This window comes from Apus apus, chromosome 5, assembly GCF_020740795.1.
Source record: "Apus apus isolate bApuApu2 chromosome 5, bApuApu2.pri.cur, whole genome shotgun sequence".
NCBI lineage: Eukaryota > Metazoa > Chordata > Aves > Apodiformes > Apodidae > Apus > Apus apus.
This window is the reverse complement of record NC_067286.1, coordinates 56,170,365-56,195,666: the sequence shown is the minus strand read 5'-3', so window position 1 is coordinate 56,195,666 and position 25,302 is coordinate 56,170,365. Positions and strand designations below refer to the sequence as shown.

At 40.2% G+C, this 25,302-nt stretch overlaps 1 protein-coding gene across 1 annotated transcript in view; it reads right to left on the bottom strand.

Annotated features, from left to right (window-relative positions):
- The window catches only part of KIF26A (kinesin family member 26A), a 100,362-nt gene that overhangs the window by 14,185 nt on the left and 60,875 nt on the right, over positions 1-25,302 (bottom strand). The window contains exons 5-6 of the mRNA XM_051621869.1: positions 16,535-16,718; positions 2,489-2,698 (exon numbers count right to left, since the gene is read on the bottom strand). Coding sequence (XP_051477829.1) covers positions 2,489-2,698; positions 16,535-16,718 — 394 coding nt within the window. The remainder of the gene's footprint in view (positions 1-2,488; positions 2,699-16,534; positions 16,719-25,302) is intronic.

Here is a 25,302-nt window from a genome sequence, read left to right as displayed (position 1 = left end):
AAGATTGGAGACAAATAACTAAAAGATCACATACTGCCATGGTTTTTACTGTTCTTCTGTAATGAAATGAATGACTCAATATTTTTTGAGGCGCAATATTCTCCCCATTTTTATGGCACCAGTCCTATTATTTTAGTAACTATGCTATCTTTAAAAATAATAAAATACGCTACTATAGCCTAAAATACTTCTCAATTCTATTAAACTAATTCTCCTGGAATATTGATTCTACGACTAATGTAGCAAACTGAATGCTATCCAGCCAGGCTTCCTGCTGGTATAATAGCTTCACCAAGGCTATTCAGCAATAGTAGCAACTCCACTGAAATTAAGTCGCTCAAGAGTGCTCACAGGAATTAAAAAGACATTTATACTGGAGAAAATGCATTAAGATTCCTGAAAAGATTTCATAGTATCACATTTTCTTCTTCCAGGGGAAACATCATCATCAATAAGGAGAAGTTGCTAAATATCTGAGAGTACTAAAAGCAGTTTATCCACGTCAGTGAATGATTCAGAATATACAAGAAGATGATCTATCAAGTACAACAGTTGGAGGCAGGGGAAAGGGCTGTTGTACATATGTAACTATGCTGAAAGTATAAGGCTCTGTTTGCAGGTTCATGGCAGCAAACTTGCCTTGGGCAACAGCGGCTGCACAGAAGTGGCTGCCCTGGTTCAACATGACCCAGAAATACCACAAGGAGGCCACAAAAAGGCCCACCACATAGACCTGACAGAGTCTATCCCAAAACAAGGGTCAAAAACCTGAAGGACTGATGGCAAAACTAGAAGAGAAGCAGGCTATGACTGGCCACCTTGCAGGAAGGCTGGCAACCCAAGTAAGAAAAAGCCACTTCCTGTTCTGGACTGATGTAGAGATCAGTGTTGTGTATTTCTGCCCAAATATGCTGTTTGAGCTTTCACAGAATCTTAAAGCCAGTCTCCTGGCGTGGTTACTATTTTTTTAGGCACTGATCTGTGTGGCAGGTTATTCTCCGTCTTTACTGCTTGGGTAGAACTAGGACCTAATAGATACTTTTGTATCACTAGTTTGGGACACATAAAATTAAACAAAAACCTAGGGGAATATCTGAGGGTGGGATTCTGAACTAGATCTTGTCATGTTTTCTCGATATTACTATACCATTTTCACCTTGGATCCTTTGTGGTTTATCTTCCTTTCATCAAAACCTATTTTTTTTCAGGCAGTTCAAATGTGAAGTAATTCATCATACTCTGCTTAATATTGTTCCTTTTTTTAAAGTTCTATGATTTTTCCAGAACCCAAGAATTTTCCCAGAAGAAAATTCCTGGTGTCCAATCTCACCAAATATAGTGCAGCTCAATCCTCTCAAACACCAGCCATGCTATCTATGTATAAGATTTCAGGTATGGGCTTCTACTGCACAACTAAATTGTTTTACAGGGCAAGAGAACCATAGAATCATAGAACAGTTAAGGTTGGAAGGAAACTTAAAGATCATCAGGTTCCAACCCCCCCGCTCATGAGCAAGGACACCTCACACTAGAACAGGCTGCACAAGCCTCATCCAACCTGGCCTTAAACACCTCCAGGGAGGGGGCTTTCACAACCTTCCTGGGCAACCTGTTCCAGTGCCTTACTACCTTCCTGGTGAAGAATTTCTTCCTGATATCTAACCTAAATCTCCCCTCTTTCAGTTTAAAACCATTACCCCTTGTCCTATCACTGCCCTCTCCGGTGAAAAACCCCTCCCCAGCTTTCCTGTAGCTCCTTCAGGTACTGGAAGGTACTATGAGGTCTCCCCGGAGCCTTCTCCTCTCCAGGCTGAACAGCCCCAACTCCCTCAACCTGTCTTCGTAGCAGAGGTTCTTCAGCCCTTTGATCATCTTCATGGCCCTTCTCTGGACCCTGTCCAACAACTGCATGTCTTCCCTGTGCTGAGGGCCCTAGAACTGCACGCAGTAAGACAGGCACGTCCCATAGCTTCCCCAAATAGATAAAATATCAGCCAAAACCACAGTATAAACAAACTGCAAAAGGCAAGGAAATTTTAAAAGCTTCCTAACTGTTTCAGTAAAGGAATCCCAAAGGGCTGTATGTATCTCTTCTAACAACAGCATTTAGTTTAACATTAAGCACATGTTTATTTCCCATTGAAAGCAGTGGGGAAGGACTTTATTTCAGTGACATCAAATGGGATAAAACCTAACTGGATGGAAAAGTGATTTTCAAATTGGCTGTGTGTCTTTCTCTAACAAGGCAAAATGCAGGAAGATAATTTAGTCAGTAAATCCATCTCCCCAGCTATTACTCCTTAATTTTACATCTCGACTAAACTAAAAATGTAAGAATTTACCCACTTGTCTACTAATTACCATGTTTTTCCAGGCATTAAGGCAACTCATTCAAACAGAATTCCCCAGAAACAGAAAGAACTCTCAAGGCAATCAAACGCAACCACCACAAGAAGACTCAGGAGGTTTATATGAGTGACTCCAGTACCTGAGAAGCATCCTGGGGGAAAACTGCATCAAAGGCAAACATCTTTGGGACAGCAACAACACCTCTCCTGTGACCTGCATTGGAAGGCCCACTTGCTGCTGGATCGTAAAACGTGATTTGCTTTTTTCGTGGGTCTACCTTTAGGAAGGACATGGATTCAGATGTTTCATGTGCTCCTTGAGAGGGACAAATCCTCACCATTACTTTCACCTGCAAGAATTCAGAAACAAGCAACAACTCAAGTTACCAGCTACAGATACACACATGCAAAGCATTCCTCCCAGACCCACTCCCCCTCCCATGACACGTTCATTTGTAATATTTAGGTGTGTCTGAACAATCGTGGGACAAAACCAAAGCCAGATTTTCCAGCTTGGTTTCCACCCCGAGGTCTTCACTGAACTAACTTTTACATATGCACTTTGTCCCTTCAATTGACTCTGTTCCAGTTTTATCATTTCAGCTTAAAAATGTCTGATCTGCAGGTATAATCTACTGTGGGTGTAATACCATGCCTGAAGAAAAGGAAACTCTAGTCTCCCACCCTTCAAGTACTTACTGTGACTGAAAGCACAAACCAATCCACTCTGAAAAAGTGTGAATAATGCAAGGCTTAAACAGCTAGTGCATTCAAACTGAACTAAATCTGGACATTTTCAATTCCTGGTTCACATTGTTCTAATAAAAAGGTGCTTCTCTTATAGCCTTCCCAGGCAGACACCTTTGTGCTGCCATTGCTAGACTCTTCAGTGGTTAGTTGCAAATGTAATGGGAAAGAAGGGAAGAAAAAAAAAGAAAAGCATTATACAGTCAAAAAGCTTGAAAAGAAACCACTCACAAAATGCATTTCTATTGCAACATTGCAAATGTTGATTTTCTACACATGGAATTTTATGACAGTATTTTTAGGGAGGTCAGACATGTTGGCTGTGATTTCCAAAGCAGCTTATAGGAGCCAAGTGATTGGGTCTCACTAAAGTTCAGCAAAGGCTGCACACCTGCTTCTTTTAAGCTTCCTGGAAATCATTCTCTTCCTTTGAAAAAATGTGAAATACTGCCTTACACTCACTTAGGACCATTTATCCTTATTAAATGCTCCCAACTCAGAGACAGCATGTTTTATACACCTTGCACTGAAGTAAATTACTATCACAGGCACATTGAATCACTTCGCTGATCTTCAATTCTGCACTGCCTAGCAGATCAACCTTAAGAAAAGCAATGCTCAGCCAGACTGACTTTCCATGGCCATCATGAAATGTTTCAATAACAATCTGAGCAAGTGCTATCTCCTTATTCATCTACCAGAAAACTTTCACAGCACCCATATTAACCAATCTAGCTTCACTGGGTGAAGAGCCCGCATGGCTGTAATGCAAAACAGCAAGTAGAGCCGGAAAAATTTACATCCAGACTTTCCAGAAGACCCATCTGGAGCTTCATCTTTTGCAGTGGAACTAGTGACCCACAAAACACCCACCCACTCCTTTGGTAGCACTTGCACCTGATTTGGAAAGGAAGTGACAGATAGCAACCCTTCTGCTGCAAATCACCAGTTGAACACTCCAAACACAGAGAACACAATCACTTGCTGATCTGAGTCAGTCGCACCACTACCCCTGATCTGAATACTGCATGGGGAAGCTGGGTTGGAAAAGCTGTATCTCTGATAAAGAATTATCCTCCTTTTCAGTAACATTTCGTTGCTAAATTTAACCTTAAATCTGCCAGAACAATTTGACTCCTATTTACTATGTTATGAGAACATTACTTCATTAAAATGGCGTCCACTCATTACACTGACACATTCTTTGTGTCTTTACAAAAAAAATGCACTCTGCACTCAGCACAGCCCTGTCATTCCTATACCCAGAGAAATAATTACAAAGGCAGATCCAAAGCTGAAAAAGTACTTCAGCAAAGCACAACATGGGAAATGCAGGCAACAAACAGAAAACAGAGCAGGCCGAGCCACCCTCTAGGGCTGCCCTCCATGCCAGCCAAGATGACAAGGTGATGGCACACACAACTGTACCCAGTGGGTGCAAGTGAAATGTGAAGTCCAAGTGAGGATGATCCACAGCAGACAGGTGGGTGCAGCAGTAAACACCATGCTACACTGTCCCTGCCATTATCTGCTTGGAAGGGAGGGTAACTTAAAGATTTCATTTAGGTCCTCAACTGTTTAATTCTTCCAGTTTCTACTTTCCACAGGGGATAAGCTGCACATATGTATCCCTGTACAATTACTCAAGTATCCGCACAGAAAATATTTTCCAGAAAGCAGCTATAAAAGCTTTTCCTGAACATTTTTTCCAAACAAAGAGGTTAAGAAACAACCAAGCCCTCCAGTAAACACTGCAGGAGATTTCACGAAAGGCAGCAGCAAATTCTACCACTTACTGACTCTAGCAGTCCCCCTATTTCAACACTTTATTTTCTTTCCCTTTCATAGTGGTATGAATATGAAAATACAGTCTCAGAAATAATTGAACCTTAGAATAAACGAAACAGCTGTTTCAAAAGCAAAGTGCATCAGAGGTGACACACTCAAGGCTGTTTCCCCATAAAAGCTCCATGATGCTAGCTTTGTGTATTAGCCTGCTAGCTCAACCTTGACATGCTACCAAAGTGCTGAGAAAAATAACCTCAGGAAAAACAAACAAACAAACAAAAAACCCACCTATATATATATTTTTTATATATAAAAATTTTTAAAATGCCCACTTCAGGGTCACTTGATTAAAATGAATTTTAAAATGTATGCTGTTTTCTCTAAACAGTCCTTTATGTTCCCTGTTCCAGCTATTATTAGATTATAGCTTGGGCAAGAGGAGAACTGGATTACTCCTGACCTAAACAGCAAGTTACCTGCATTAGGGCATTGGTCCCCCTAACAAAAAGATGGCTTCACCCCAGAAAAACCTTGTGTGTCAAATCAGCTTTTTGAGACCATGTCTCTGAAGCAGAAAGATACTAAAATAGCTTTTCATAATGGATCAGATCCTAAACTTAACAGCCCTCAAGGGTCATCTTCATTTTTACAGTGGAAGTGAGCTTTTAAGACAAATGAGAGAGGAAAGAGAAAAGCAGCTTGAGGGAGTTCCTCTTTTAGTGTTTTGTATATAAAAGCTGATTTGTAGCATAGAAAAACAGTTATTTCAAATTTAGTTTCTCTGCCCACTAAATCTACCTATAAGTGATGCTTACCAGAAATTGTAGGGTTATAATGTGTCACGTTCACTCATAATGCTAAGCCAAACTCTAACTTTTCTTGGTAATGAAGCAGAAATGCTCATGGAAGTACCAGAAAGAACAAAGGTTAACTCCAACATACCCCCTTTGCCATAGCAAAAAGTGCAGGCAGATCCTGGGTGCATGCACAGGCTTTGAAGGACGTAAAAGAAAGGTTTGGTGTTCTACAATATATTCTTCTCACATTTCTTGCCCTCCTGTGTTTCAGGGCCAATTTTAATTGACAGGTTTATAGTCTCAGCTCTGAAGTTCATCCCAGTACTCTCCTGTGATAAGTTCTGCAGAAAAAGCAGCATACCACAGAGCTAGCACAGTTCCTGCCTTAAGGATCAACTGAACTGCATCTTCTCCTGGGTCTCTTTATCTAGTCTTCGTACAAAAGACATGCTCACCTGTGGAGACAGCAAGGTGCAGTGCAGGAATTCATCCAGATAAAGGGCCTGCAGTGAGGAGTATTCAAGAAAACATGGGAACCTGCAATTTTCAAGTAACTTTGACCTGTAAGTAGGGAGCACAGCAGCAATACCTGCACTCTAATGCTTTTATTTGCTTACGAAAATGAATGGCCAGAATTAAGTGCAGTAACATTACTTTCCAGCCTATTCAGGATCACACCCTCTGTGGCAGTTATTCAACAATATGATCAGCCTCTGGTGGTCAGCTCCAACTGCAGCAGTACCAGCTGGTGCTGGTATGACTTGCACAAAGCAAGGAAATCAAAAGATAAGGAATTTAAAGGAGAGTGAACAAAGAAACTGAAGAATAACACAGGTCTGAAAGAGTAAGAACAGCCCTAGGGGGAAAAAAAAAGCAAGAGCTAAAAGGAATGGCAGAGGGATGGAGGGGGAATAATGCAAAAAAGGAAAGACAATACAAATATCCCAGAAAAATTATCTAAGACTCAAGGCATATCTGCTTTGACCACTTTGACATAAGATTCCTTAAGGAGAGCTAAGATGTCACATCCTTCCTGTAATGGGGGTGACCCTTCCTGCTAGAACTAGGGAATTTTAGTAACCCCTTTTTTATCCTCCCTTTGCGTATTTCTTCTTCAATGCCGCAGAAAGAAAAAGTATTACCAGTGGAAGGTTATCATTATCAGGGATACAAGGATTTGTACACAGACATTCAAACAGACATTGGATGTTGGATAGAGGATCCATTTTAATGAGGACATTGATATAAAAAGAGATTAAGTTTGTATGTGTTCAATTTCTGTAAATAAAAATAAAAGAAACACAAACATCACAATAGTATTTTTTCTCAGTGCCTGAAGACAGCCTAAATCATGCAAACCTCTGAAGTATCTCATTAATTAACTGACTCTAATCTGGTGGGTTTTGTACACGGAGGGTTAATACTCAGCTGCTGAACTTTCCAAATTCATGTTTCTGCCGGAAACCAGAGGTCAGTAGAATTGCTGAAGGAAACTCTATTAAAATCAGAAGTGTTTGGAAAAAAGAAGATGGCAAATACATCCTGAATATGCCATTAAAAGATAAAGAATGTTAAAAGTAAATAAACGAGCACATAATTTGGAAAAGCCCTTGAAATAGGTAGCGTAAGGTCAGAGGCCCACACACCCAACACAACAATGGGTGTAATTTTAACCATCACTGGCAAGGAAGGGAGAGAGATGCAGAGCAATCAAGGAATTTTTTGTTTGTTGGTTGTTCTTTTTAGTTCAACTGTCAGCCTACAGTGGAAATCAGGGAAAAGAAAGGCTATAAAACCAAGTATCTGCAAGCTAGAATTCATTTGCATCAGCTATTTAAGGCCAAGCCCAATGGAGAGATGCTGTAGCACAAAAACAAAAGTTGTATTGCAGCTTCATGCACACATTAAGAATTTTAAGGGACACAAATTGGCAAAGGGCAGATTTCTGAATAAAATGAGAGGGGGGAAAAAAGAGTTCCCTGCGTGAAGAACAGTGTCTATGGGGAGGACTATGGGGCTAAACCCCAAGCAGTTTTAGAAACATCTGATAAAACCACTGGAGAACCACAGAGCCATATAGTACACTCAAATATCAGTAATTTGTTGGGGCCCTGAGTCAAAACTCTAAACCCTGATATCATAGATACTTCTGAAAATCAAAACAATGAAACATCTTGGAAACTGAGGGATGTACAACCTGGCAGGTAGCTTCCCTTCCTCCTCTTACAGCCCTCCTCCTCCATTGCTGCTCTCCACCCTGTTTCACACTTAACGGTCACAAGGAGAGATCTTCTGCCCCATCACCACATGGCAGTCCTTGTTCCCATGCTGTGGTCTCCTCCAGGAGTGCCAACCCTACATGCTCCCTTCATGAAGAGTCGTGACTTCCAGACCTCCCCCCTGCACACTGAAGCAGCTGAAGTTGAGGAGAACGAGACAAGGGAGTCACGGTGACAAAAATAACGGGCTGGCTGCAGGACTGGTGAAGAGAGGGCAGAACATCAAGAACATCAGTGTCAGAAAGCAGGTTTGGAAAAAGCAAGAGACTGACCAAAAGTCCGTGAAAGCCAAATTTCAAAGCAACTCTCTGACATGAATCTGAGACTGATGGCCAAAGACAAGCTATCAGTTTTGTCTAACACAGCCCATATATTTTGGATATGCTGAATTGAATGGAGCTAAAGCAAAGCCATGCATCAACAAACATAAAATTCCTCTAAGACCAGTGAGGCATGTGTTGTCCCAGAAGAGATCACATCCAAGGCTGAATTTACAGGGAAAAGAGCCAGTGATAACAGAGAGAATGACACAATCCTACACAATTTTAGACAGAAACAGACAGAAGACTAGAACAGTCAGGTTCACATTGATTATTACCGTGTAATCAAAAGAGACAGAAGGGCTATCGACCCTGAGACCAGACAAATAGGAAGGACAGTCTCACACTTATAGAAACAAATTATTTGTATTCTGTTCTAAAAACTATGAGGGACCTCTGCATCATGTTTTAGACAATGAATTAAAAAAAAAAAATTTACTACATATAATGTCAGAAAGTTGGTGATTCATATTTCAGTGGAGAGAAGGGTGCAGAATACTCTGTGCTGTTCAATTTGAGGCAGACACATGGAGAAGACTCCACTAATTCACTGAGTAATAACTAGACTCCAGAACATTTTGAATGCTGTGGAAATTAAGACCCTGACCCAACCAAGTATGTTAGCACAGGCATAACTGTAACATATGGTACCTCCTTTGAAATCAATGGATGTGCAGTGTTCATGTGTTTATAGTGATGCCTTGTTAGTATTTCAGGCTTATGTAGTTGTAAAGTTTCAAATGCGACAGAATGAGAAGGAAAAAATGGGAGGAATTAATTTAAAAGCATGTCATTTTTTTTTTAATACAAAAAAAAGTAAAAAATTCTGACTTTATCTGTATTTTGGGAAAGTGCTGGCACTATAGTGGAATCCATTCTAAAAATGCTGGTCATATTCTGCATTAAAGCAGTACTATAATCCCTAAATGAACAAGTAATTTGGTCTTTAGCAATAAATGTAATTATAACAAATTTGAATGGACACTAAATATTCCCTGGAAACATACATCCTTGACAGGCATCATGTAGTCAGGAAGTTAATTTTGTCCAATGTTCACAAAATGGCATGTAACAGCATGTCAATTAAATAACTATGTTTAGGCATCCACCATTCTGAATTAAGATTTCTCAGCAACAAATTACAAAGAATTCACATTCAGTTGAATAAAGACCATTTTCCAATGAAATAACTTCTTTTTCAACTACAGTGTAAATCAAATTACAAAAGTCCTAGTTCAGAGCCAGTATTTTTCATGGATTTAATTGTAACTGACAGATATATATAACCCTTGCTAAATTGGTTTACTGTGGGTAGTTCTTACAAGCCTTTCATATACTGCCACTAACAGTGGATGGCAAATTTAGATGCAAAATTGCCATGCTAGCATAGACAATCTAGCTCTCCTGGGAGAACCGAAAAAAAAAAAAAAATCACTTCTGTATTGTACTCTATTAAAGAAGAATTGATTCTCTGCTCCCAGGAGACACGAAGAAAACTATTTCATTTTTAAAGGTGAAAACGAAGTAGAAGAAATTGTGTGGTTTTATCTAACTTTTCCTGCATTTTTATTTAAGCAGTTCAAGGCATTTCCGTGGGGATGTACAAACCTTGGATGATACGGGACTACACACATGGATAGAAGAGTACTTAGTATGATACATGATTTATATCAGAAATAACACTCTAGTCATTAGGAAACAAGCAGCAATAAAGATGACAAAATAAAGTACCTATTTCTTATCCATCATCAAACCATCGTAAGAACCAGTGAATGGGACATACAGCACACTTAAGAAAACCCTGCATGATCTGTAAATCATATCAGCAGTACCTTAGCTATGGCTTGGTAAAGCATAAATGAAAGTAAATGTCTAAAACATAAAAGGAGAACAGTATGTATATACCTGTCCAAGAAACATGTCTGACAATTCAGGTTCTCTTTAAATGCTCCACTTCAATTGTCTCACATAGCAGGATTCTGTCATTCTAACATAAAAAATTGACAGGATCCTTGGAAGAGACATGCACTTAAAGTTGCTGTTTTAAGTGATGCAGTATTATAAAGAATGAGCTGAATAGAACCCCAGAAAAAAACATTTTGCATGAAAAAGGCTTCCTTCCATGCTAAAGAAAACTAGCAAATTAGAATGCTACACAGCAGCCACTGTAAAAAGGATGTCTTTTTTAATACCACAATATGATAAATTACCTTAAGTAGCACATTAATGTCAGAAATTGAGCATAATCTAACTTCTTTCCAGTGACAATATTAAATGGCTTTCAGACATCTTTCCTACAATTCTGACATTAAATTTAATAACACCCAGAGAGACCAAAAAAATGACTCAGTTAAAAGAATCACACTGTACTGGATCATTGCCTTTTAAGTAGGATTCAGCTATATTATTTGGACTCTGGTGGTTTTGGCACATTCAAGAGACAGGTGTGAAATTTGCTACATAACATTTATCAGTAGAGAGCAAAATTCCTTTCAGTATCCCGTTTGCATTGGTAGCTGGATTTTTCTTTGTGCATGAGATTTTTTTTATTGGTGATGATATGAAAAAACAGTCCCAGATAGACTTACAGTTCTATTTTTTTTTTTTTTTACTTTTCAACTTTTACCTGCTTGGTATTCCTAACATGGACAAAACCTGCAAGTGCCTGTAAGAGAGTATAACATTTTGTATTCTTAGTAAAGAAAACTAAGCAAAGGGCTTAATTAAAGATTTGTATCACAGGACAAGTCCACATACTCTGCTGAAATTATTATAAGGTGAAAAATTGGTATTTGTGAAACATAAAACAAATCAGTAAGACATTTATTTCCCACCTTCCAAGAGGGTACTTGAAACAATGAGAAATTACAAGAAGAAACTGCAAAATATACATACAGGCTTTCTGCTGTATTAAGTCTCTGAAAACAAATATATTCAACCTTAAAAATGGAAAATCTGCTAAGGCTTGTGAAAAACAAGGAGGTGACTGGTGACAGCCAACATGGCTTCACTAAGGGCAAACCATGCCTGACCAATCTGGTGGCCTTCTAGGACAAGGCTCCAGAGATGGTGGAAAATAGCAGAGCAACTGACATAATCTACCTGGATTGGTGCAAGGCATTTGACACTGTCCAGCACAATATCCAGGTCTCTAAACTGACAAGTCACAGATTTGACAGATGGACCACTGAGTGGATAAGTAATTGGCTGGATGGCCACATCCAGAGCGTTATGGTCAATGGTTTAGTGTCCACGTGGAGGCAAGTGATGAGTGGTGTTCCTCAGGGGTCAGTATTGAGACCAGTGCTGTTCAACATCTTTCTGGAGAAATAGACAGTGGGATTGAGTGTATCCTCAGCAAGTTTGCTGGTGGTACCAAGCTGTGTGGTGTAGTTGACACCCTAGAGGGAAGGGACGCCACCCAGAGGGACCTAGACAGGCTGGAGAGGTGGGCCAGTGCCCACCTCATGAAGTTCAACAAGGCCAAGTGCAAGGTCCTGAACCTGGGTCAGCACAACCCCAGGCACAAATACAGCCTGGGGGAAGAATGGCTGGAGAGGAGTCCTGAGGAGAAGGACTTGGGGGTGGTAGTGGATGAGGAGCTCGACAGGAGCCACCAGTGTGTGCTGAAGCCCAGAAAGCCAATTGTGTCCTGGGCTGCATCAAAAGAAGTGTGGCCAGCAGGGCCAGGGAGGGGATTCTGCCCCTCTACTCTGCTCTGGTCAGACCCCACATGAAATACTGTGTACAGGTCTGGGTCCCTCAGCACAGGAAAGACATGGAGCTGTTGGACAGGGTCCAGAGAAGGGCCATGAAGATGATCAAAGGGCTGGAGCAGCTCTGCTATGAAGACAGGTTGAGGGACTTGGGGCTGTTCAGCCTGGAGAGGAGAAGGCTCCGGGGAGACCTCATAGTACCTTCCAGTACCTGAAGGAGCTACAGGAAAGCTGGGGAGGGGCTTTTCACCTGAGAGGGCAGTGATAGAACAAGGGGTAATGGTTTTAAACTGAAAGAGGGGAGATTTAGGTTAGATATCAGGAAGAAATTCTTCACCAGGAAGGTAGTAAGGCACTGGAACAGGTTGCCCAGGAAGGTTGTGAAAGCCCCCTCCCTGGAGGTGTTTAAGGCCAGGTTGGATGAGGCTTGTGCAGCCTGGTCTAATGAGAGGTGTCCCTGCTCATGAGAGGGGGAGTTGGAACCTGATGAGCTTTAAGGTTCCTTCCAACCTTAACCATTCTATGATTCTATGATAAAAAGCCATATAGCAATTTCAACACAGCAGAACTGCATAATATGCATGGAAAGGTTGATGTGAGACTAGGAACAAATTTAGATCTTGGGCTCACAGAACCACAGAATTACCAAAGCTGGAAAAGACCTTTAAGATCATTAAGTTCAGTCTAAACAATAACTGAGTTCAAGTGCAAGAACTGGCCATCACAATGTTTTCACATTGCTGCCTCCTCCAGCAGTTCTCACAATGCACAGTTGCAGCCTTTGCTATAGTCATACAGCTTACAAAAAATCAAGAATTCAAGCCTCTTCCCTTCCTCAAATGTCCATCAAGCTCAGAAGTTCAAGACAAGGTCACACAATCAGTGACAGGACCTGTCACCCAGTCTGACTAATGCCAATTCTAGTTACCACAGAAACATCCAAGATGGGCCTGATACTGCCAATGCTCAATTTAATAATTTCCCTAGATTCAAGTATCCCTTACCTCAATTCAGAATAATTCTTACTCATATGTTTAACTACAAAACCAATGAAACATTATCTAATGTTAATCAATAGTGAAGTTCATCTGCCTCTTTATCCACTCAGTAACTTCAATGCCATGAGTTCTTTTTGCAAGTCTCCACAGTCAGTTCTGTCTTTGACTACTCCAAATATGCAGCTTCACCTCCACATCCAAACCACTTTGAAAGACACCAAACAGCACAGACTTCCATATCACACCACTGATAACTTTGCTCCATTGTGAAATCTGCCTTCTTATTTCCAACCAGTTACTAAACCAATGGAGAATACATGACAGCTTAGGATTCTGTTAAGATGTCTAGGTCAGGACATTTGCCAAAGGCTTTTTCAAAATCCCAATATACTCTATCAACCAGACCAACCCTATTCAAATGCTTGCTGACTCTCACAGAACACTAACATGTGTGTCCCAGCTTTAAAAACTTCATCACCAGATCCCTACTATGTCACGTTAATCCCTGCCTGATAATTTCTATCTTTATTCTTGTTTAAACCACTTTGCCTGGTTGCCTGGTCTGAAAGTCAGCCTTATGACACTATGCTTCTAAATTCCCTCTGGAGCCCTTTTTTCCCCTTTTGGCCCCAAAAGAACACCACATTTTCCACATTCTGTTCTTATGTCTCTTCTAATGTATTGAATACCAGCTAAAAGAAAACCTTAAGAATCAGTGGGGGGATGGAAACATTAAGAATTACTATTGCAGGGGAAATACAGAAAACCAGTTATATTAGTCACTGGAAATGTTTCAACATGTACCTTGCTTTAAGCTTTCAGTGGCTTTCCAGAAGAAATGGGAATACCTAGAGTGCGTCATTACAGATAATAATTAGTTGTTGTAGGGTTCAGGCCTTACTCACTAGCTCCCTTCTAATATAAACAGCATTTCTGCACAGTTCATGTATCATTCACCATTCCAGCTTTTCATAAAGGGAGCTACATTTCTCCCATCTAAGTATCTTGGACACTTCATGGGTTTCCAGTTTTATTCTATTTTTTTTTCATATGACTTATACTCTTCTCCTTAAACATTATCTCTTCAGCCCCTTAATGGTAAGAAAAGGCACATTTCTCTATGGAATCCTGTCCTGCTCTGAAAGAGACCATTCAACAAGGAGGGAACACCAAAATTTGTCAAACTGTCTGTGCTCAGAGAAATCACTCATCTTCAATGGCTCATTCTCAGCTTAGTAAGGTGAAGTTAGGAGGTAATTAGGCAGCCTACCAGCACTGCTACATTCTTACCTGTACAGTAGAAACCAGCAAGGAACCCAGCCTCTACACTATAACTACCATTCAAGGCAAAGCAGCAGCACGCTGGGAGGTACAGAAGGAAAAGGCTGCACTACCAGCTGCTTAGCCTGCTGTAACCAAACAGTAATAAGAGGGCAAGGGACACCACTGACACAAGAACGATCACACAAACCAAGGAGAGCCACAGCCTCAGATGCTGTGGTAGGAAAAAGTAACTCCAGAATCCATCACTGGTTCTATCCCCTATGCATATCTTGTACTTATTACTAGACAGGCTGTAAGAAAAAGACACAGAAAAAGATAACCAGGAGGAAAGTAAAGTAAAAAGCTCATAGAAGAAGAGGGATTGAAGTCAACTGAGGACCACAGTACATCTGCCAGCATTTGTTGATTCTTCTCCCAATTGCTATATCATCCTCATAACAAGATTCTAGCTTACTAAATCCTGATCAGGAGAAGCTGACAATGAGGAAATTATAATGGAGTGGGCTAAATGATACCCAAAGCTTCTTGGCATTGCTCAGAGAGTGAAACTATCACTGTTTAGTACTAAAAGAACACCTATAGGACTGGCAATTTTCCTTTGAGCACAGGTTCTAAGAATTAGAACACATGAGATTTCATTTGTGCTGACTCATGGTTTTTATTAAAACTGTATTGTCGGAGGTAATTTTGTATGGGAAAACACTGTTATTGATAAAGTTGCAAAAGAGGAATGGGTTAAGAGAGATGTTTCATAGGTACTGCAAACTTTAAACTGTGAATCAGAGAAGATGCTTAGTTATTTTTTGAGGAGCATTAAAACTAATAACTATCATACCCCATCACCATTTGGGTGGACTAGATCTTAACTCAAGAACTAAAGGGCTGGTAGAGATCTTCCTTTTGAAAGCCCTCTACTGTGCTCACTAATTAAGAAAGTAGGTAGATCACATAAGCCAAGGGATATAATCTCCTGCCATCTGGGATCATGCACTTGATCTTTGTTGGACTTTGTTGATTTGTTTGAAGACATCAGATAAAGCGGAGCCTTCCATGAGACACAAATCATTCTGGACAGCTCCACTAGCCTAGGACAAAGCCAAGTATCTTGGCTACACAGAGGTGCAGGCACACAAGGGTAGTGAGATGCAAAGGCAGTTTTACAGAGCTGCAAGATACAAACATGCTTTAAAGTCTTCCTAAAGCAAAGAGCCTCAGAAATGCCACACTCCCTGTTATTCCTGGTGCCACTGCCAAGTGCTAAGCCTCACAAAGATGCAGGCACAACAAAAAGGCTCTGCTAAAACACACACATAGAAAAAGTGTTCCTTAGCAAAACCGCCTCTACCTGGGAATCTCTGCACTATTGTGTCAGGTTTACTGTATTCCATCATTTAATACTAATTCCTCTTTTTTAACACAGGAAAAACAGGAGAAGAAACCAGATATTAATGTGTGAGTTTCTACCTGCTTAAAATAGCACCTATTACTTCTTTGTTTTCCATTTAGCACAAACCCACTGACTTAAGAAACAGAGTATTCTCTGTGAGCAACAGTGTCAGCCATAGGTATTTAGGCTGACAATCCCTTTATGTTAATGCTGATTTGTATGGTTACTGAAGGTGCATATTTTAGCTCTCCTGTGCACATTACATACTTCAATTCTATCTTCAAACACTAATCTCTTATGACCTATGTAAATAATTATTCAGACTCCGCTGTGTGGGTGATTAAACAGTTATAAATATGAATAAAGCTCTAAATAATTGGGTTGTATGCTACTTCTTTTCCATGTCTCTGATTTACAATTACATACGAAGCAGAGGGAAACAAAGCCCCTTCAACATATCACCCCCTGACCTCAAGCAGACAGACAGCACCAGCACCAGTGGCTGAGCCTTGCTGGCCATGCAGAGACTACTTCTGCCAAAGGTGAAGCCTGTATGTGCTAAGTTTTTAGACCAGTGATGGTCAATGACACAGGGAAAGACAAAACAGCCTTTGCCAATATTGTTGTCAGTGATGTTAACTGGCTTCAGGGAAGCCAACACTCTAGCACTGAATCTGCTCTGGGGCTGCCAACTCCTTCCGAAGTCAAGAGGTGACAACAGCTCTCAGGCGCACTCGAATGGTTGTGGCTCTTTCTCTATCCCAAGATCCTTTCCCTTGAGCCTATCCAACTCTCTCCCAGGCTGAAAGCTTCCAGCCCTGTTCAAATTTATCTAGAAAACTATTTTAAAAAATAAAAATCTGAAGTTACCTTTCCAATGCCAGGGTTGTCCTTGATTTTGGACACAGCTCTCAGAAGGCATGGTGGTGCTGGGGGAGGACAAAGCTGCAGGATGCCACTGAAGTTAGTGGCATAAATTGAGAAGTCGTGTGTGTGTGGCAGGGGCGGATGGTATTTCTTTCTCTTCGAAGACAGGTTAAGCTTCTGTGCTGCTCTGTATAAAAGTAATAGCAAGAAAGGACAATGTTACTAGGTGTTAATGGGACTCTGAACTAGACAAACAGATGCTCATTGTCATCACTACCTGCTTAACAAATCCAGTCACTGTGTTCTAAACTGATTTCATACAGATAAACCATCAGGAGACTAACAGAAGGAAATCTGAGTAGAAAAATTATTGGCAAAATATTCCGTTAATTTCTCCCCTAACAGAGTTTCAATTATAATCTAACTTTCCCCTCTTTACCCCCCAACAGCTTGACAGCTGAATCCTAAAATGCTAAAATCACACTGACATAATAAAAAGCTGAAACAAGCCCCTTGTCGCCAGCAGGACCAGATGGACTTTGCTGGTGATAACATTATGAAAGCGGTCCTTTGTACTCTACAAGTTACTCAAGGCAGAGAATAACACTCCAAGTCAGCTGAGCTCAAGATCCTCTCATGTTGGCTGCACTGAAAATCCTTAGATAACAGAGAATTTCCTTCATGACAGATTGGTTTTTCCTCCTCGATTCAATTTTTTCACATTAAAAGGGAAAGCTATTAAAAAGACATGCTTTAATGTTCTGAATGATAATGACCCTGCTTTTGAAATGCAGAATTTCAAAACATAAAAGATGAAGAAGAAGGAAAAATTAAAACATACAATTAAAATTGTAACATTTTTCCTTGTGAATAAGAATAGGAACATTATCATTTTTTCTGCTATTCACCATCAGGAACACCAAACAGTACAGCAAGAAGCAACAACAGGAACTTAACTCTACATCAAAATCCACACGGGAAAAATCACCCTGCAGAATTAAACAGAACAAATATATGTGTAAGTGAGCACATGCTGGGCAACTGGAGGGTGGCAGTGAGGGTAAAATCTCAGCTCTGTCAAAGCCCAGGAGAGCTTTGAGACCTGAATAACATGTGTGTGACCTGACCCTGAGACAGTCAGTAGATAGCCTACCCTCAGATATGTATCATAAAATTATCCAACGTGCTATCTTTTAACACTACTTTGAACGACTGTTAAGCCAGGAATAATGCAAAGTGTTACAGTCACAGCACCTGTGGACAAGCTGAGACCCTGCTACTGATACCAACAGGTCTTCCGGGGACAAAGCACAACTCTGCTCCATAGTTGCAATATAAAAGCACTTTGGACAAGTTAGTTCACAAATATGTGATGACAAAAAAGTCTCTTTACACAATGACTACTTCATATTTTCATTATGCCTTTCAGCCCACAATCTTCAAGTACTTTTCAGTGAGATCAAAGTGTCAGTAGCATCTGTGAAGAATTATAAGAAATAGACATATGGAGAAACTAAGGCAGTGTTTTGCTGTCAGACTTAATTCAAGGTAATTCTAGACCTTGCCATGAATCTAGTCATCAGGCAGCCTCAGGCTGAGTCAGCTTTGTAAGCTGATCAGAGAAGGAAACTCTTCCTTTGCCTGTATTTATGGTAGGTTAGAAGCAAAAATTAACAGGGAGCAGGAGAGCTGGACAGTTTCTTTCAGCAGCACTATTTGCTTCAAATGTTACAGTACAAAGAAATGGTGGTGTCTGAGGAGCAATATAACTCACTTGGGTCAAGATTAGACAGCTAGTCTATATATAGAGCAGGACTTAATACCGAAGCCCAAAATTCTCAGTGCTATGCTCTTTGTTCCCAAAATAGTGTGTTAAACTCCTAGATCTTTTTACTTCATCAAGTTTTGGAGAGGAAGGCCCCCTACATGCTTCCTCCTCCTTCTACAAACAGTGTAGTATTTAGAAAGAGACAAAGCCTCAGGTGATGAAAAAATGAGGCTGTAGTTCCAAACTCAAGAGACTGCCAGAAGCCATCGTCTTGTGAGGGACAAGTTGGACTTTTGCCTCTGAGTGAAGAAGCAGATTTTAACTCCTGCTGCATCCTGAAACCAGCAGGAACTGCATCCCACAGTGAAGCAAAACACTGCAAGCGTGACTTTATACAGAACCTTGGGGGTTTGGTGGCAATGTGAACTGATTTAACTGCCTAAATCTCAAATCCTCTTGCTAATACCTCATACAGTATGAAAACATATGCCTGAAATGGGACACCAGGCACAGAGTCACACAATTTCATCATGGTTGCAGCTGCACATCAAAACCATAATGTCTCCTAAATGATATGCAGCTTTATTGTGCAGAAAAGAGTCTCTACCTGTTGATACTCTCATTGTTGAACTCAAGGTGGTCATTACCTTCTATCTCCAAGTACCAATTAACAACTGTGGTTATTATTCAATCGTCTTGTTGATTAGTACAAAAGATAATGTTTTTTTCCTTGTTTATATGCTATGATCCCTTGTTGAAATTATAAAAACTCCTCAAGAGAACATCTTCAAAGTGCAATCAAGATATACATTAAATCCTGAGTAAATAATTGTTCCTTCAAGAGATTTGGCTGAAAGAATTCCTCTGGGAAACATACGTGAAAGAGAATGAGATACAAAGGACAAATTTACTCTGGAATTGTGTTCAAACACCTAAGTGCTAAGAACTCAATGAGTAAATGTATCCAAAAAAGGCAAAGCTTAGTAAAATATATAAACAAACAAACACCAAGCCTTTTTAACATACAGCATCTCTCAAAATAGTTCAGTCACATAACTGTGGACCATTTCAAAAAGCAGACTGAACATATCAGATCCATTACTAGTTGTCTTAACTTCCCCACCAAGACAGAACAACTTTCAAAGTGATTCACTTCCAATGGTGCATCTCCACTGTTCAAAGGACAGTGCCATATACTAGCTAAAGCAATTAACTGCTATAAACCCTCTTCCTATGAGTCTGGAGTGCCATGATTTGACTAAGAAATTTGGCAAGGGGACTGCTGATGTCCATGTGAGATAACAGGAAACTGAAAAAGCAGAGGAACTGCAATAGCTGCTGTGGAAAATAATCAGTGCTTTGATGGGCAACAGGCCAAGTGCACTAATAATGATGTATGTGGCTCATATTTAAAAAGCATCTCTTGTCAGGTAGCAGTGCACAAAGCTTAATTACAACCTCTTCGTGTTTGAATACAAGAATTACTTTGTCCGATGTTAAAATGAAACTGTTTCTGGGGTTGGAACATCACAGACATCTTGTTCCAGATTTATATCAAACAGCTCTTTGGTTTTGGTTTGTTGATTTTTTTGTTGGGGTTTTTTTCTAAAAGAGAAAAGCTAAGGACCTAATGGAAAGACTAGGGCAATTTAGGCAAAATGAAGCATTGCTATCAAACTGTAGACTCTGAATATAAATTTAGGTAATTATCACCCTCAGCTCCTACAAAAAACAGTCAGCTCTTGACCTACTACAGAAGACAGCTGAGCAGCCACATAAGGGGTCATCAATCCTCAAGCACTTCCTGCAGCACCAGCAATATACTTGGTGGCATCCCAGCCAAGTACTCACTAGGCCAACATGTAGGCCAAGTTGGCTTGGACATGGGCCCAACTAAATTAAACAAAATACAATGTCACTAAACTACTTAATTCAGTAAAATTCATGAGGTTATGTATTTACTTGGCACTTCTGAGACACCCCAGAGTGCTGGATTTTCTGCAGTCCTTATCAAACAACCCATTACTGAATTTCCATTTAAACTTCCAGTCCTTTTTCTCCAGAATTCGTTGTCTCAGGGGGACTTTGTCCCATAAAAACAGGGGGGCTAGGCTCTTGTAAACTGGGCTCTTTTTGCCTAGCTCCAGAAAGACATTTAGCTCATGTTAGATCACTTTCTGTAGGAGCCTAATTAAGTGTCTCCCCTCTGCCCTGATTTGCTTCTTTTTCTTAAATTTAATCTTGCACAGGAGGTCTCAGATCCATCTTCATCCCCTCCGTTGGCTGTCTGACCTTCTCCAGTATCAACTTCTGTTTCCTCACAGGGAAATTATGATCTCTAGGGAATACTCTGTAAAACTTAAGCATTACAGTAATTTGGTTTTCTTGGCATTTTCCAGGCATTTTTCACAGCTTTGACACAGATATATGCTTTCCATCTACCTTCACTTCGCCCATTCACAAAACATTCTCTCACAAAACATTCATGTAAAGGAATCTAAGCTCTACACTCTCACACCTCTCTTCCAATTAAAGCATAGAGACAGCCATGTATATTATTTTTACCTCAGGCTGTGAGATCTACCGTCTGCATTTTGCTTAACTCTTCCCGTCTTTAATAGAAGATGTCTTTTAAGATGCTCTAGAGAGTTCTCTTCTCATAGCTAGGTGTCACAGTAGAAAATAAAACTAATATATGGCACATGCAGGGGCACTCAAATACCAAGTGACAAGGGACAGTCTCTAACCTGCTCTTTCCCCCACACAATTTACAGATTACTAGGTTTTCTGCCATGCAGGGATGAGACTAGTGAGGAAAAGCACAACCAATCAATGACATAATGCTTGGCACTTAGGGAATAAGGCTGTGCAACAGCAGCAGCTATAAAGCCTGACCATTAAAAGAACCTTCCAATTTTTTTATTTTAAAATCTGCCTATGTGGTTAACATGATACTTCAGATATCCTGATGTGCTGCAAGCTGCTTCTAGTTTACACACACTGCACACATTCTGCACATTATAGTTGAGAAAGTAAATAGCACAAATAAAAATCTCTAAAGATTATTATGCCCCACCTGGTCATAATTTCCCCATGCAAAAGAAAACTGGATTTGAAACTTTTTACACTATTCACAATTATAGCATTTTTTGCTTAACACTTCGTGGAATTCATTAAGCTTTAGAAGGAATTGAAATGTGAAAGATACTTTGGGACACATAACTAGAAAACAGGTCAACTGAGAGAGATACAGAGGATTTCATTTACACAGTGGGTTTAGAGAGAAACCACCACAAGTCAGAAATAGAACTGGGAGTCCTGCTTCCCATTAATGACTTCCACTTAACAAAAATAATAAAACTTTTGCACATTCGTTTCAGCATGACTCATTACATATTAACAGCTTTAATGTTATTAGCCAGCCTTATCTTTCAGAGATCATTGTCACTATTCATACTGTGAGAATGCTTAAGGGCTTCACTTCAAGGACAAAGAACTGTACAGTCCAAGCCTTAAATATCCTGAACTTTGGCGTTTACTCAGGTGCACACTTACTCAACAGTTTTGGGTTGACCTTGACAGCCACCACAGGAGTGCTGGTTCTGAACCCTCCACAGAACTTTCAAAATTCAGGATGCAAATTTAAGTTGGGAATCCATCCACTCTTCCAAACTTTCCCAGTTTCCAGCCCAACAAGCCATCACTCCTCTACCACATAACCAGTATCCCAAGCCTTTCCTACTGCAAACCAGGTCCAAAGGAAGCAGGGGGAAAGTCATGGTCTGTCATTGTATCTGCAGTTCCAGTTATTGTTTCCTTAATTACTTGTCAATATAGACAATAAATAGACGGATGTCCTACAATACACCCTCCAGCACTCTGTCCTGAGCCTTCCACAAGTCACAGAATAAACTTGGGTGGCATTAATACTTTTGTTATCACTATTACTGTTTGATTTGTGCTTCTAAAATTAGAAAAGCAGCACAATGAAACGGTGCAGTTGCCACGCAAAACCCTGAGCAAACTTAAAAATATACAAAGTATCCATTTCCACTAACAGCATTCAATGGGGAAAATAAAAACTGGTTCATAAAGTGCCATTTTTAAACAGAAAACTGGCAATGTCTAAATCTGTCATGAAGGTTTGGAAAGGACAGGCACCATCTGCATTCCTACAGTAAATTTTGCCAAGAGTCCCTTAAAAAGGACATATCAAATTTTGAGGTTTGGGTTTGTTCTTCCCCCTAGAACAGGCTCAGTAAATTCCTGTGGTGCATATATAGTTCCAGGAGGATATAATGGCTTTTCTCACATTAGTACCATTATACGAGTGCAACACCAAACCTTTGTTTGCTTAGCTGTCCCAGCAATGCTGTCAAGAAGCATTGCCAGGAAGAACAAACAATTAGTGTTCCTTATTTCAGTGGTTCACCTTCCTCAATAAATAATTAGTTCATGTGCATTACAATGCACAGCCCCACACAATAGCATTTTTATAATGGGCGATGGTAATAAAGTTTCAATAGAAAACCACTCTTCTGAAAGATTCCAAAATGTCAAACCACATCGGATATTGTGGGGATATTACCAAGGCAACATTATGAGAGAAAGTATCTCCAATATAAGATAGAGTTCATGCCTTGCCTCTCACACATAGCATAATCTTGCAACTCAGGCTTGAATTTCAGCCTTGCTTTGAGTGACCTCTTAATTTTCTCTCACTATCTTAGTAAAATCAGCAAGGCAGAAATAAAAATCTGCTGTGTTGACATATTAGGAACATCATTTGCTCACAGTTGATCCGAGAAGACAGGTCCAGAAGGGATTTTAAGAGGTTATCTACATTTTCCCAGTACTCCACGGTAGGATGAACTTTACTTAATACACTCCCAATTTATATTCATCCAAATTGTTATTTAGAAACCTCCAGTGAAAGCAAGTCCTCAGCCTCCCAAGGCAATTGATTACAATTTTTAACTATTCTTACTGTTAGAAAATTCATACCTCATGTCTCTCATAAGTCTGCCTTGATGGAATTTATGTTCCCTGTTTTCCCTCACCTCCCCAGCAGACATGCAGAGGATTTTATTTCCTTCTGCTGCAGCAGCTGGTATCTGTAAGAAGACCACTGCCATACCTCAGTCTTCTATTTTACAAATGAAAAAGTCCCAATACTTCCAACCTTTCCTCACAAGTCAAGTTTCCTTGATCTCTAACAATCCTTATCGCTCTCCCTCTACCCTCTGCAGATCTTCGTAAAATATAGAATTCAGGCTTAATGCTTCTTCAGTGAGCAACAGGTGAGACTCATCTGAATTCAGGCACCACTCAAAAAGACCAGGCAAAGCCATTTGGGATAAACTCAGATAGACCTCTGGAATACAAAAAGTTAAAGCAAACCTGGAAGCTACCCTGACATCAAAAGAGCTTCCTCATTCCAAGAGCTGATCCATCCTCTCAGCTACACATTATTATTGAAACAGAAGCAACCAAACAAGCCCAGGAATCTAAAGAGGAATTTTCACAGCTTTTCTCTGTAATTTTTACCCAGTTTTAAGAAACACCAAAAAGCAGATCTTCACGAGCACCAGCTGTTGAAGACTCCAGCCATTTTTGCTGCTCTCCCAAACCAGCAGTTTCTGCTTCAAAACTCTGCAAGTGGTGTCGGCTCCATATTCTCCTCAGCATTGCAGAGCTACAACACTTTTCTGACCAAAGAACATTGCTTCAGGAGCCAGGACTGGGGTTTAGGAACTTAGTTTTACATATATATATATATACACACCAGAAAAACAGCTAGTCAGTGCAGCCTGCCACACACCATTTCCAGCTCCGTTCACTAGTGATGTTAAACAAAGCAAGAGCAGATGAACATATTGCTGTACTGCCACACTTGCCATTTACAATTGTACCATATGACAAACTGCTGAAAACCTGTGTAGGTTAATCTTTATGTAAGCAAGACTGTCAACACCTAATACAGAAATATGTCAGCTCTTGGGCTGCACACAGCATAGATAGCTATGTATTGAAATTACAGCTACCTGAATGCCAGCAATATTTCCTCGCTCTGTTTGATGAACTGAGCTAAAGCAGGTAGAACCACATCAATCTAAGCACACTCCTTAAGCAAAAATTTGGACTTATCTGCCAGAAAGACAGACTCATGAAGCAGTCAGGTTGAGGAAAATAAAATTCTAGTCTCATTTGTATTCTATCAAGAAAAAGTAATAAAGACATTTTTAAAACTACAAAGTAATCAAAGAGAAACAATGGTGCTATGTAGCCCTTCATCATTAAAGTAATTATTTAAATAGAACACTTAAAATTTTACCCTGGAAGATCAGCTACAGAAAGAAGCCAGTATCAAAATTACTTACCATGCAATTTATTATTTTTGTTAAAAAGGATATTACATTCCATGCTATTCATCAAAAACAATCCAGTACAAAACGAAAAAGCATTCTGCTCATTCAAGCTGCTCCAGGGAAGAAACAAGCCCATTTTGTGAGTGGAAAGAATGAGAGAGAAAATGCAGGACATGGCTAAGGAGGGTTCAGCACGAGATTCAGGCGAGTATCAGACAGGAATGAGAGGGACGGAACACGCAGAAATTCAGCATTTTCACATTCCAAATCACAAACAGCAGTCTGGAGACAAGTTAGCATCTGTGGCTGTAAAGTCTCCTTTACCATAAAAGCTCTGGGGTGGGGCATGTTTTCAGGTTACCTTCCTTTGCCCCTCCACATCACCCCCACAGACATACCTTCCTCATCACCTCCAGCTCTCTCAGCTCCCCATTTTAGCGCACATCTAGAAAATCCACAGAGGATCCATTTCCACTTCAGCTGAATTTTATTTCAGATGCTTCGTCAAAGGCTTGACACCTATACTGCCAAGGAAATAACTTCCCAGGGGGACATTTACTTATTCCTACTGTTAGCAAGTTAAACAGTCACTGACAGCATTAAATGATGCAGTGGAAATCACCCAAGTACAGAAG